Source organism: Hesperophylax consimilis, chromosome 1 (genome assembly GCF_061612785.1).
Source record: "Hesperophylax consimilis isolate HC1 chromosome 1, BYU_Hcon_1.0, whole genome shotgun sequence".
NCBI classification, from domain to species: Eukaryota; Metazoa; Arthropoda; class Insecta; order Trichoptera; family Limnephilidae; genus Hesperophylax; species Hesperophylax consimilis.
The window spans coordinates 39,787,037-39,802,571 of record NC_142836.1 but is presented as its reverse complement, the minus strand read 5'-3'; the positions used below and the strand labels follow the sequence as shown (position 1 = coordinate 39,802,571).

Below are 15,535 nucleotides of genomic sequence, written 5' to 3'. Positions count from 1 at the left end.
CAGCGATTCCTGAGCATATTTGACTTAAAAATTGTAGATGTATCATATTGTAGAATCGTGGAGAGCTGTATATAGGTATATTTATAAAAAACGCCGATGTGGAACAATAAAGCAGAAAAAAAAATTATTTAAGCAAATGTACCATAAAGGTTTTATGCTATTAGGGCACACATGATGCGAAGTGCGTTAAAATTGATTCATTATTAATTTAATTCCCTTATTCAAAATTGATTTCCAATTTAAATGCCTATTTAAAAAAACAAACTGAACTTATGACTATACATAGAAATTCATCGTACAATAGTAAAATTATTAGAAGCATTTATTTTTATATTTTTTTTATTTTCATCTTATATTTATTTGCCATTGTTTTTATTTTTCTCTTGTATATACGAGTATATATCATATAATATGGCAGACTGGGATTGCACACCATGGATAAAAAACTTAAATAAATAAATATGACAACATTTATTTTATGGTTTTGTTATGTTTTTTTGTAAATGTAATTGCAAAACCGGAACCGTTCCGGATAATCCGGATATATGAATCCGGATTTTTGAAAAAAAAACTCTTCGAAATTTCAAAATAAGTAATATTGTTTTAGAATAGAGTTGTTTTTAACATGATGTTAAAATTCTTGAAGATTTTGTTAGTGCTAGTTAAATTAAAGTATTTCAAATGCGCTATATACATGTTATTTTTTTTTAATTTTCCGTAAAAACAAATACAGTTTTGGAAACTAGATTACTACTTTTCGGTGTATGAATTTAAAATAAACATTACTATTTCTAAATAATAAAATTTTAATATCAAACGTGAAAAATGTCGTCAAAAACGCTAACCACATTTTTACTTAATTTTTTACTCCAACAATAAAAAAATTGAGAGAACTCTATATTTCGAAAACACGTCTGTTTTGTTTGGGATATTTGTGAGAAAACTGTACCTTCACTTTAATCTCGTTCATATAATAATTTTTTTTTTTTTAAATGTTTAACCGATTGTTATATAAATAATATGAATTATTCATTTTGGCTATTTTAAGGATTTTATGGATTGATTTAATTCTGAACATTTGAGTCAAACAGGAAAGAATCATTATTTTTCTTTCTAACATAAAAAATCTGTATTTCCGCGTGACAGAAAAAAAGATAAAAAATATGGACGACCGGTCATATATAACCCTCATAGGGTTAAGGACATTCATTCAGTCATTTTCACTGCCCCACCCGATACCCCATTCTTACAGTGATTTACAAAGATCCATGTAGATCTTTATTAGTATAGTATTTTTAATGAGGACGTTCCCGGAGGTTTTCAAAAAAATCTTTATTTATTTATATTTCATATAATGTGTTAATTGCATTTTAAATTTTGATTAATTTTTACATCAATGATGTGGATCAACGTAAAACTTACTTGTTTTCGACCTGGGTTCCCGGGGGCCATCCACCGTCACCTTAATGGCCTTGTTGTAGGTTGTCACTTGCGGCGGGGTAGTGGACACGGTTATTGTCAGGGTGAAGGACTTTCCTGCAAACAAAATACAGTTCATGTTACGGAATATTTTTTAAAAACTAGCTGTCATCAATAAAATAACTCTAATCTGAGTCCCAGGACGTATTGGAAGTAACAAGCAGACTGACGGACAAGAAAGGAAAGGGGCGCAAGGAGCTTGCCACACCAAACTACATAATAAAATGTGGATCAAATCCTAGCACTGGAAGGAATGCGAGAGAGCACTCGGAATGAGACAATTCAAAATACCCATAAAGGGACCTAACCCTATACCCTGCAAGAACCAAGCAACTATTCAATATGAACTGAAACTCACTGAAGGGACTGGTAGGAATTCCAGGAGAAACACGCAGCTGTTGGGAATGGAACACATCAATAGATGCAGGAAATGTGAAGAGGATGAATAAACTCCTAGACAAATTATGAAACCAGGAGACAGCCAAATATCCAATGGCAACCTGGTAAACTTTATCAAAGGAACCGGGTCCTGTCAAAGAAATGACGTAAAATAGGATATAGCCCATAGGCTGAGTGCTCACAGAACTATGTAGTATGTAAATAATGTCCGTTTTATTTAATAAAAGTTAAAATAAAGTTGTCATCAAGAGCGGAGTATGCAATATTATAAAATCAATCGTAGTATTTTAGAGAAACAAGTGGAAAACACAATTTAAATTTGTGGCTTATCTTTTTACCGTAGAACGGTAGATAATACAGTTTTTGCGGAACAAATAATCAGTAATTTCTGTATAACTAAGACTTTCCTGAATTACTAAGATTTTACTATGAGCAATCGCCTATCTTATTATGGAGAGGTAATGATGTTCGCTAGAAAAAATTGTATTAATTAAGCTTACAAAAGTGTCAAGCTTGAAAGCATTTTATTTGTAGACTTCTAGGAGGAAACAAAAAAGTGTTTTGGATTCAGATCACGACTAATACGATATCGCTTGAAAATATAGAAAAATTACTTATATGTAATTGAAAAACTTGATATGAAATAATTAAAATTAACCTTCTTCCCTTGCCAATAAAAGATTGAGGAAAATTATCATTTCGGCATACGGCTACAATTGTAATAACTGGAAACGTGTGGAGTGATGGAAGCTACTAGCTACGTGAAATTTTCTAAACGCCTGTCACTAACCTCTAGGAGATGAACTGTAGAAAGAAGAATTTAAAACAATACGTATTTTGACACTTTCCTAAGCCGTTTCCACACGATACAATAAGGTACACTACTTTGCGATCCTTGAATTTAGTTTAACCAGGGCGGCCGAGGTTTCAATGGTGTTAAACACGCGATCTGCGGACTAAAAGTAAAGAATGGGCGCCTGACATTTGGGAGACAATCAAATCGGTGGTTCGTGTCTGTCGGCTATTGTGAAAAGTGTGGAGAATTAATAAAACGGATGTTCTGAATTAAAGTTTCCTACGGCGGAAATGAGGCATTTGCTGTTTGTTTACAATGAAGAAATGTTATTATTCAGTTAATGAGACAAATAATTTTAGAGTTTAAACATAATTGTACATGAAATATAATGGTTTTATTTGGTTCTTACCTACATGTCTATCAAAAGTCTGATCGGATGATTTTACCGTTACTGTTTTTAGGTAGGTACAGGGTGCCGCAAAACAGACAGTGCAATTTTGAAGAGCTATTAAAAAAACGGCGCAACTTACATAAATAGGTTTTATTTTATTATATTTATTACATCATGATCTTTTATGTATCAAGTCTTGTAAATAACATCAGAAAGATGATGCTCCCCAGCAGCGATACATTTATGATGGTGATTTCTGAAGTTTTTGCTGGCACATCTCTATGGATATAGAGGCGATTTCCGAATGCCGAATTCAATCTTCAATTTTTTTTTTTTTTTTGTTTAAAAACATTTTTCTACGGGTAGTAAAGTGGAGACGAAAGAACGGCCTTTTCCAAGAAATGTGCCGACGATGAAGCCCCAGTGTTCTCCGGACCAAACCATGGTAATGACTGAAAACGGCACGACCCTTTCGACACAGTGAGATTCATCCCAGGTTGCTACCCCGACCACACGGGATGCGCCGCACAGTGGGCTGAAAATCGCCTTTCATAGACATAGAGACTTGAATTTTCGAGGGTATTTTTTTTGGCTAGAAATGGATTCTACTGATCATTACTATTACTTGATTACTATGCTATAAAATTTCGTACGAAGCAATTGCGTGTACAAATGAAGGAGTTATCATTTTTTAAAGAAAAATTTGTATGGCACTGACATTAAAACTGAGGCTATCTCTGGAATCATAAGGTTGGCCATTCTATCCTTACACAAAGATATACTACTATTTATTTGTATTTTTTTGACATACTTCGTATTGTGGCGCAACTTGCGATTTTTTTTTTTTAAAACCTCAAGTTGAAAAAAACATTTTTTAATGTTGATGATTCATTTTAATGCTTAAATGCTTTTAGGCTTGCAGTGTAAATAAAATATTGTAAACTAGACAAAGCACACTCATAGATATGTATAAACAAACATTTTATGATTAATAATTTTGAAGGATTTCGATAATGTTTTCAGAAGTACCAGATTGCCCGAATTACTGTAAGTATTAAGGTGGAAACACATTATTAAAACCCGACGCGACCCGATGCAACGCGATGCGTGTTGAGTCGAATCAAATGTATTGTTTTCTATAGACCAGAATCACACTATAAACATCCGACGCGACGCCATGCGCGCACACGCCACCCGATCCAGACGTGCCAGGTCGGTGTGTTGCCCATGGTGGGGTAAACACGCCACCCGACGCGGCCTGCGCAGTATGTTTCTAGACAACACCCGACGCCACGCGTCAGTCGTTCGAGAACTGTCACAGAGCATATACGGAATTTATGCCAATTTAATATTATTTTAGCATTTATTTAGCGAAATACATATGAAATCTTTCATTATCTTGAATTAAGTCTTGATACAGAGTATGATTTTCACCACACATACTTCTCTTTTGATTTATTTCATGAACCCAGTAACGCCTAGTTATTCTCTTTTTCTTGAGTCGTTTAAGTATCATATATGTACCCATAATTTGCATCAAATATTCTTCAAAGTCTTCATCTGACTCGTTATTTATTAAATCCACAGTACAAAACCATTCACTTCCACTGCTGTCAGCTAACTGTATTCAGAAATTGCTAGTATGTTGTGGCGTCGCGTGTTGGTAATGTGCACGGTGCATATCGGGTGTCGAGACGTGGCGTCGCGTCGCGTTTTAATAATGTGTTTCCTCCTTTAATTTGAACTATTGTAAAATACATATTAAATAATATGTCGCCTTGTCTTCTTAATTGACTTCAAAGTTCCACGAATTAGAATGAAAGTGACGTTGCCAGCTTAAAACAGTTGAGTTAATGTAAAAATAACCAGCAGAAAATGTGTTTAAATTTCATAACGTCAGAGCTCACCGTCGAAGAGATTTCGCAGAGACGCTTAAACACATTTTTTCGTTTATAAGTTAACTCACTGACCACATTTTAAAGTTACAATATTTTAACAATAACACAATGTTTTGTAGTTGGAGGGTGTCTGAAAGACGTATGTCGGCCCCTTTAACTGGCAGTATAATACCCCTCGCCCGCCCTTCCTCGCTGCGGCTGGTACGGGGCACCGCGGAGGATGGGCGGGCGCGGCGGGCGGGGCGGGGGCGGGGAGCCGCTAACCGGAGGATTGCGGAAATATCCAAACCCTCGCTCGTGAATACATCACCTCACTCGGCACACTATTGCCACTACCACCGAGCCCACTTCCCACATACCACTTACCGACACATTCACCGAATACCCAATCCATCAATTCAAATCAATCCACCATCCATAGTATGATTTTTAATATAGTCATAATTTATTACATAAGTAATATATAAAGTAAATCGGTTCCCAATGCCCAAATTGGTTGAGGCGTTGTCCAGGTAAGACAAAGATTCTGTATTCATTTCCCAGTCGAGACCGTTACCTTATTAATTTTTGTGTGTCTTGTTCTGTTTCATGTTTCGTTTAGATTTATTACTTTTATCTTCTTATTCAATGATAGATTAAATACTAAATAAATATTTGATTTGGATTAGTCGCGCGGAACTAAGATCGGCGAGTTGTGACTTTTTTTAAATTCGTTTATTTTGCACAAACGTGTTTTCGTGTTAAGGGTTGAGTTGTTATGAATTTTCTTTCTTCATACTAACTGTTATCTAACAGAGTCAGCGTATCGTCAATCTCTCTTTCAAAAATTTTCTTTCTTCATATTAACCGTTATCTAAAAAAGTTCAGTGTGTCGTCAATCTCTTTTTCAAACACTTTTCTTTCTTCATATTAACCGTTACCTAACGAAGTTCAGTGTGTCGTCAATCTCTTTTTCAAACACTTTTTCTTTCTTCATATTAACCGTTACCTAACAAAGTTCAGTGTGTCGTCAATCTCTTTTTCAAACACTTTTCTTTCTTCATATTAACCGTTACCTAACAAAGTTCAGTGTGTCGTCAATCTCTTTTTCAAATACTTTTTCTTTCTTCATATTAACCGTTACCTAACAAAGTTCAGTGTGTCGTCAATCTCTTTTTCAAACACTTTTTCTTTCTTCATATTAACCGTTACCTAACAAAGTTCAGTGTGTCGTCAATCTCTTTTTCAAATACTTTTTCTTTCTTCATATTAACCGTTACCTAACAAAGTTCAGTGTGTCGTCAATCTCTTTTTCAAACACTTTTCTTTCTTCATATTAACCGTTACCCAAAGTTCAGTGTGTCGTCAATCTCTTTTTCAAACACTTTTCTTTCTTCATATTAACCGTTACCTAACAAAGTTCAGTGTGTCGTCAATCTCTTTTTCAAACACTTTTCTTTCTTCATATTAACCGTTACCTAACAAAGTTCAGTGTGTCGTCAATCTCTTTTTCAAATACTTTTTCTTTCTTCATATTAACCGTTACCTAACAAAGTTCAGTGTGTCGTCAATCTCTTTTTCAAAAACTTTTCTTTCTTCATATTAACCGTTACCTAACAAAGTTCAGTGTGTCGTCAATCTCTTTTTCAAACACTTTTCTTTCTTCATATTAACCGTTACCTAACAAAGTTCAGTGTGTCGTCAATCTCTTTTTCAAATACTTTTTCTTTCTTCATATTAACCGTTACCTAACAAAGTTCAGTGTGTCGTCAATCTCCTTTTCAAACACTTTTCTTTCTTCATATTAACCGTTACCTAACAAAGTTCAGTGTGTCGTCAATCTCTTTTTCAAACACTTTTCTTTCTTCATATTAACCGTTACCTAACAAAGTTCAGTGTGTCGTCAATCTCTTTTTCAAATACTTTTTCTTTCTTCATATTAACCGTTACCTAACAAAGTTCAGTGTGTCGTCAATCTCTTTTTCAAACACTTTTCTTTCTTCATATTAACCGTTACCTAACAAAGTTCAGTGTGTCGTCAATCTCTTTTTCAAACACTTTTCTTTCTTCATATTAACCGTTACCTAACAAAGTTCAGTGTGTCGTCAATCTCTTTTTCAAACGTTTTTCAACACATTATTTAACAAACGGATGGGCATTTTTTGAACGTACATAAAAAGTGCAACTGAATATTTTATAAGTAGGTAAAAAATAATCTTCTTAAACTAAATCTTTTGAGTTTGTTAATCATCACGACATCACCACTCATTTCTATGGCTTATGTGTTATGTCTAAAACACTGTATACACTGAATTTATAAATTTTTGAGAGTGAACGGAGAACAACGAGTATTGCTGATTTAGTAAAATCCTGTTTAAAACGTATGCATGCAATTTCCTAATAAACTATTAGTACTTTCATAATATATCGGAAAACGTGTTTATGCAGCTGCGTTTATGTTTTTTTTATAATGACGAAATGCGAAAATATTCTAATTTTTATGAACTCGTGTTCCGACATCGCTATAAAACATTCGTATTTTATGGCGATATCTGTGTAAATCATTCGTTAAAGGCCCGTAGTCCCGTTTTTAACAGAAATATGAATAATTTGAAGAGATTTTTAATAAATTAGTAATATTTTAGAACAGTAGGTTCAACAGTTTCAAGATTTTAACAGTTAATAGTTTAACGGTTAACCGTTTTTAACAGCTTAACAGTTTTCTCAGTGAGTGTAATGAAATGTAATTTTGTAATACAGATATTTTCTCTAAATTGTTTTTTTTTTCATTTCAGTAATTTTAAACCTTCTTATGTATAATAATAATAATAATAATATAAAATCTTTATTGTGACAAATTTTCAAACTATAACTATAGAAATACATGAAAGACTGTTTTGTGTACATTGGTTTACAAATTAGATGAGTATATAATTTTATCAACGGAAAGTAATATATAAACAGTAGGTAAAATAAATGTAAATAATAGAAATGTTAATGTAGTTATGTGTTAAGGTTTATCACAGCCCGCCTCACTAGGCTTAGCCTGTGTTGAGGCAGCTATCTACCAAGTTTTTTTATAGTACTATAACGTACCTAAAATTATATAAAAATACGAACGAATAGTTAGGTTAGGTTAGGTTTAAAATAAAATCCAAATCCAAATCCAAAAAATAAAATCCAAACTGTAAAACTTATCAAATTATGTTGACGCATAAATTTATATCGTAAAAACTTAACTATAAAGTTGAAATTCAATGAAGTAGTGAGATCACAACACCGGTGATTTCAGGCGGGACAAAACTTCTCTATTAAAACTATTTTTCTCTACATTTTAGGTCAACTATACTGTTTTCAGCCGACTATCTCATTTACATCATAATCTATTAATAATAGTGATTATTATTTTTAATACTCTTTGAAGCTTTGTGATACATGCATTTATTTTTTTTAATACAGAACTTCTGTACTGCTGTATGTTTCTCATAATTATATAATTTTGAATCGGAAATTAAAAGCTTCTGAAAGCGTGATTTAGATATCTCGCAAGAAGTCGACATGGTTGTAATCATATTATAAAGAAAATACACAAGAAATGCGATATGGTCGTGTTTTGTTTTGTGATACAAAATACGTTAAATTTTAAACACAGAAATTTGTTTCATCATCGTTAGGCAGGGTAAGAGAGACAGAACCGGAGCTAAATGTGCTAGAAGCGAAAACTACCTACTAAGTCAGCAGGCTCTGTACAAAGAAGGCATTTCTTATAGTAGGAGCAGTGGCTGATATCTACTAACAATAATAATCTCCCACATCAAGCACAAGAGCTAGTCCCTTTTTTGGTGAGGTACAGCAACAAATCACGAAACTTGGTTTATATACTTACCTATTCCATTCTGCTATTCTCACAAAAAGATGTACATTTTTATGTGAAATGAATAAAAATATTTATATACTGTCACTGTCCATGAACAAATTCCAAACAAGTCATTTATGATATCTCTTACTAGTTTTCGCTAAATTGTTTGTACCTCAACACAGCGTTTTAGTTCTTTAACGAAACTTCAGTATCACGCATGGAAAATAAAAGGGAACAATATTAATAACAAGACTGACAACAGACAAGTGCGGACAAGAGACATTTCAATTAGCCGGCGGACGAAGCCCGTCCTGTGTTCCCGTCGGGCGCTGAAACGGCTGAAAGGTAAACGAGAACGGGAAGCTGTACCTAGTATCTTTTTAAAAGACAGGTTACAACGGAGACCGATCACCATGACCGGTGACTCCCTGCCCGTAATGAAGGTACTGGGATGATTTGGTACTTGTCTTCTTCTGTCCAATCACCGTCGTGCTATGCTACGAGTACGATAGTTGCCTTTATGGCAGATATGTTTTTATATTATTGTTTTGAGAGCTTTTTAATTGTTTTGATAGGATTTTTACTTTATTTTTATTTTTACAAGGCAATTTATCTAGTATAATTGTCACAAAATTCACATCGTTAATCAGGGTAACATTTATCTGCATACTTTTATCCAAAAAAAATACAAAATTAAAAACATCCAAGTCTGTTAAATATTTTTTATGTTTATTTTTTTTTAAATATTGAAGACAATATTAGTGATTTTTAAACGCAAATCTGAAACAGAAAAATCAGAAAAGGAAACGGTCACATCTGGGACTCGAACCCAGGACCCTTGTCTTTCCGGGACAATGCTCTACCAACTCCGCTAATGGGACCCTATCCTCATCGGTCACTTTTAACTGTATCATACTTCGAATAAGAACTACCAACGTTGTCTTCATTTTTTCACCGCACATTTTTATTGGCAACTATCTTTATGTATGATCGCAAGATTCAACCCGGGTTCGAGTCCCAGATGTGACCGTTTCCTTTTCTGATTTTTCTGTTTCAGATTTGCGTTTAAAAATCACTTATATTGTCTTCAATATTTAAATATTATAATTTGAGGTTTTACTCAATAAGTTAATCCGAAAAATAATAATTTTTTTTTTGTTTAATAACACAACACGAGGCCCTGAGGAGAATAATTTCACTCTGGGTGAGTGTTATCTTTAGGGATACTGTGTGGGGAGTCATTCTTACAGAGAGAGGAAGGAGTGAACATGGCTCTTGACGAGACCATTGCTGTAGAAGGGAAGAAACACAGATGCCGGAAAGTGGTTCCACAGCCGAACTGTTGAACTCAAGAACGACCCGATCTCATGTGACAAATATCACAGCATACCTACTTGACGCCTGTGCTCTAGATCATATAATCCGATTATTAAAATAGTGGAATACATTTAATCTATATACAAAAAGTAGAGTAAAGGTTTTTTCTCAATTATTTTGGGGCTCCATACCAGAGGTGGCTGTCAAAGAGCGGTTTGTACACGGTCAGCAGTTGTGTACTATCTGCCGTATCTGCGGGCCCTGTACATTGTACAGCACGCCCAGCCTCTGGGAAGCTAACTTAACTGGCTTCGATGGAGCCCCCGTCACAGTTACATTAATTTGTAGGTGGGTACTTTTTTTTACTTTAAAACATTTTCTTTAGTTGACCTTACTTCTTTTAACACAAATTTTCTGTCCCCAGGTTTCATTTTCAACTATTTTCACTAAAGGTAGGCTATGTTCGAGTCATCGAAACTGGGACCTTCGATCAATTTGTATTTAGACACATTGACTTTCTTGAAATCAAATAAGCAAACAATCCAGTTCATGGACATACAATATCCATTACTTATTCCTTTATTTCAAAATGTTATAGTAACGCACGCACGTTTAAATTTACAATTTGTGAGGCGGGTATGGATACCGCTGCCCGGGAACCATTTAACGGATAACCGACACCTCTGCCATAGGTAACCCAAATTGGTTCGCTACGTTTGGTGACTTAGTAGGGGTGCCCTTGTTTATGTTGTGATATTTGTCAGAGTTCTGGCGGCGGATGCGTCTGCCAACCAACTACGTGACAGGCCAGATTACGAGAGACTGGTTGAGGGAGATATTTTGAACTCTCTAGAAAGACTCTCTCGGAACATCGTCCTAAGCCGAAGTGGGAGGGATGGATTCATACGTCCGTCACTCCTGTACACACTGACTCCCAGATTCCTACTCACCTGTCATACCTTTATCTTTCCCAGAACTTCCTCTACTTTCTTCCCTAAATAGACCCTCCACACAGCATCCCCAAAGATGGTATATGCCCTGAGAGAAAAAAAAAGACTGCAGGTGGTTTTTTTACATTACCTTCACATAGGAGGCCCTGAAGAAAAGTATTTCTCTCAGGGCCTCCTATGTGTCTTTTAAAAAAATAATATTAACCTTAATGTATCGTGAAAAACTTCAGTGAACCGTGTGCAGCCACGAGCATCAAATTCCACAGAAACTCCTTTACATGCAAATTTACATTCGCAAATGTAAAGGTACTCGTCGAAAATTAATAATTCTACAATGTTGTACTTTCGTTGCGGGCACTCAGTACTCTCTCTCCGCTGAGCTTTGCGCGGACCACGGTTTGATATTGATAAGTAGCCACCGCACACTTTTACGAGACACAAAGGGGTTTGGAAAACACAATTAAATCCATCATTCGACTTCTCCCACCCGCATCCCCTGATGCGCCTTGCCGTCCCACTACCCCCTCTGGGGCTGGAGAGATTAGACAGGAAAATGGCTTATCAAAATGATCATTTTAAAGCTGTCTAAATTGAAAAATAATGTCGTGCTAGGTATGGGTATGTTTTGTCGGGTTTTCCAATTGATTAAATAATAGTTTACCAACATATTAAAAGAATCTTCCGATAGACGATATTGTTATAAAAACGATTTCATACTTTTTTGTTGTTTGTTTTTGGGGTGTTATGCCGTGTTGCGCTAACTCCTTCTTTAGCCTCCACGATTTCATACATTCGAATACAAGACATGACAAATTTTGTATCATTTTTTTAAGGTTAATTTTATCGAATAATTGTTAACGGTCATGTAAAGTGGATTATTACTTATAAGTTATTTAAAGGTATATATATTATAAACATAAACCTAACTATACAGACCCTCCATTCGGAAAAAAATTACTGGTACAGTTAATTTATTAAAAATCTGGTATTTAAGGGAATTCTGGCCTAAAGGCTTTTATCAAATGCATTGACAGAGTTTCTAACAAAGTATCAGATAAAAACGAAGGTTTTATGAGGACGGCCGAACATGTGTTCATACAAATACTGATATTGTCGCGTTCCCACATCTTCCCTCGAAATATTTCGAATGACTAATATTTTATCAGGAAATTGGAATGCTATCACTTTTCAACACGAATTATTTGTTTAGCTACATAATGTATTTGTATCATAAAGTGTATTTTTTAAGACAATAAACAACAGTTTTCCGAAAATAGAAATTTACGAAAATATTTCTTATACAAGAAAAATATTGTATAGTTGAGTATGGTATCAATAAGATAAATGAACACGTTGTTTTTTTCTTTTCAAAAATGCATTTCTTTTAAGAAATAAAAGCTTGACTGAGACAAAATTTTGATCATAAGCTCGGTAGGACAACTGAACGTTTCATCAGAATCTCATAATATCTTCGTTACCTGGGCACTTTTCCATTTGAAATCGATGGCATCTACTGTTTGAGCCAACACGTGAGCGTAATCACATCAGGCTATCCGAATACTCCGGGTGAGGGTAAACCGCCCCCGCCCCCAGTTTGCCCCCGCTACCTCCCCACCAACCCAGTCCGCCCCCGCCCTCGCCACTCACGGCAGGATAATTACACCGCCGCCCGCCACCGCACAAAATGCTAACCAAAAAAACCAGAAATGAAAATAAAGAGCCGCCCAAAGCCGAAAAGCGGCGGTGGCCAAAAAAAGGCTCGGGAGTTAACCCGCGCGGCGCTGCTAAGGGTGGCCGCTCGCCGGAGCCAGTTAGTGTGCAGGAACCGTGTATGTGGTGTGTATGTATTATGTATGTAGTGTGGATCCGCAGTACCCCCTTCTCTATGGCCCATCACCGTCTGATTGATCTGCAATAACCGTGGAAATAACGACTGGTGGTGCAAATGATTCAGATATTCTTTGAAATCAACACGAATGGTGGATATTGAAATATTATTTTAAAAAAACAATGCAAATTTAAAAAAAAGGTTTTATTTTCTTCGTGACAGAACGGTGTTTATAACTTTTGGTTCTGATTTGGCGGGTTAAACTTCTTTTATTTATTTTATTTTTTTTTTTTATATTAACTCCACACAGGAGGCCCTGAAGAAAATAATTTCCCTCAGGGCCTATGTAGTCTTTGGGGATGCTGTGTGGAGGGTCTTTTTGTGGAGAGGAAGGAGTGAACATGCAAAATGCAAAATTCCCCATTTTCAAAATGCATTGAAAATGCAAAATGGTTTCTCAGGTCAAACAATTAAAATAATTATAGAATTTTTAAACAATTTTGTCATTTAATAATGGACATCAATGTAGAACAAACATATTACATGATGGTAAATCCAAAAACACCACGACTACAGATTATGAAACCACAAAAAATTTGCGCGGGACTACTGTTGACAACGTAAAAACATAGAAACTGCTATCTAACATTTAATATTACAGCGTCATGGCCATGTTCAGTATTTGAATCAGTATTTTTTGTAATGGTATCACTCAATTGCCAGGGCTCCTACCAGGGAGCAACTTGATAAATGTAAATTATCTCTCGTAGCGAGGTTGAGGACTGACTGATATTTGGGGCTTATGAAAAAAATATGAGTGGAGAAAGTAGGAAGAATGTTGCAAAAAAGCATTTGAAATGGAAAATGCATTGAGAAAAGCATTTAAAATGCAAAATGGTTTTTAGAAAAGCATTTAAAATGCAAAATGAAAAATACCCATTTTGCATTTTGCATTTCCATTTGAAATGGATTTATTTGAAATAAAGCACATCTCTGCTTAACACATACAAAAGATTGTTACTGTGGCAGTTTAGTTATGTATAATACATATGAAATATATAATTTTTACTATTCACATGTAAAAGCCCCTAAGATGGCGTTAATAAAGTAATAATTAAATGAAAATATTACTTTTCTATTGGACCCCGCAATGTTTCGCTTCTGCTAAAGTCTTATCTCCAACTTCTTCCACCATTCACTCCTGTATACGACAATGTTACTGTTAAAAAACGACATTATGTGGACTTTAATTCGATTCCGTATCTCATTCCTCAGCAGAGATATTGAGTTAAGAGGAAGCTACAAGCAAAAAAGGGTATATTCTTGGCAAACCTTATATTGTAGGTAATAGGCATTACATTCGCTTTACAAACGGAGTCTAGAAACGTTCGATTTCAAGCACAACACTGGTTTTTATTTAATTTGTAAATAATTTTGTAAGAAAGCAAAAAATATAATCAACTGAAACTGTCACAGATAATCTTAGCTACAATACTGTATTTTTAAAAAGTTGTTTCCTTTACGCGTTCATACATTTCTATTGAAAAAATATATTTTTTAGTTGTTAACATTTATATTTTTTATTGAGTAATTTATTTTTTTAAATTTGTATTCTACTGAAGTGAAACGATAGGAAAACCTTCAATTTATCTAAAACATATTTTTTGGTATTAATAATATACACCAATTCATTATAAAGATTAATCAAAATACTGATTTAGCACTAAGCTTCGCCTTAAGTGATAATCGGGCGTATCAAACTTTTTTTGCCAATCAAACCATCTCTTTAAATACTCCTGGCACTAATAAGAATAAACTGTTAGTCTACTGTTTTGCGAGCACCAATTTTCATATATAAAGATGATAAACTTATGTTTATAGACAAGATTTTTATGCGTAGAAAATGTATGGGTGTTAAAAAATGTATCGGTGTTTTTTTTCAGCTTACTGGCAATCAGAAGGCTGCGGATTCAATTCCCGTCGGCGGCATTTATTTTTTCTCGGAAGATTTTTTCAATTTAGATATAATATTTCAGGCTAATTATTAATTATTGCTTGTAATAACTTTTTAAATAATAAAGTATTCAGTATTGATGGTAAAAATTATATTTGTTTATTTTTATTTATTTTTATTTATTGTTTGTTTGTAAATATTACATAATACAATTAATGAACTTAAAATTTCCAACCAATATTATCTACCATATTGTAATTTATTTTTATTTTTTTGATAAAACTAATGTTTATAAGACAAGGTTTTATGCATGTCTTGTAAACATTAGTTTATCATTAAAAAATAATAATATTTAACAAGTCAAAAATATTTCACCAATAAATAAAGATATAATATGTCTCTACGCCATCTAGTGAGAAATTTAGCACTAACAAAGCATTTCCTACAAAAATAAAGTTTGTTGTTTACAAGTGAAAAAAATATTATAAGTAGTAATTGTTGATTGAGGTACTAGTACATATTGAATCATTTGGCAGGTTGGAAATAAGCCGAAATAGCTCAGTGGTTTGAGAGCACCTGACCGGACATCAGAAGGCACGGGTTCAATTCCCGTTGGCGGCATTTATTTTCACTTGTATTTTTACTCATATCCCAGGCGACTAATTATTGCTAATAATTTTTTGTT

The 15,535-nt window shown here is 34.3% G+C and overlaps 1 protein-coding gene across 1 annotated transcript in view; it reads right to left on the bottom strand.

Moving 5' to 3' along the window:
• Positions 1 to 15,535, bottom strand: part of RunxA (RUNX family transcription factor Runt related A) — an 85,490-nt gene that overhangs the window by 47,841 nt on the left and 22,114 nt on the right. Inside the window, exon 2 of the mRNA XM_089633843.1 lies at positions 1,423 to 1,536. Within this exon, the coding sequence (XP_089489969.1) occupies positions 1,423 to 1,536 (114 nt within the window). The remainder of the gene's footprint in view (positions 1 to 1,422; positions 1,537 to 15,535) is intronic.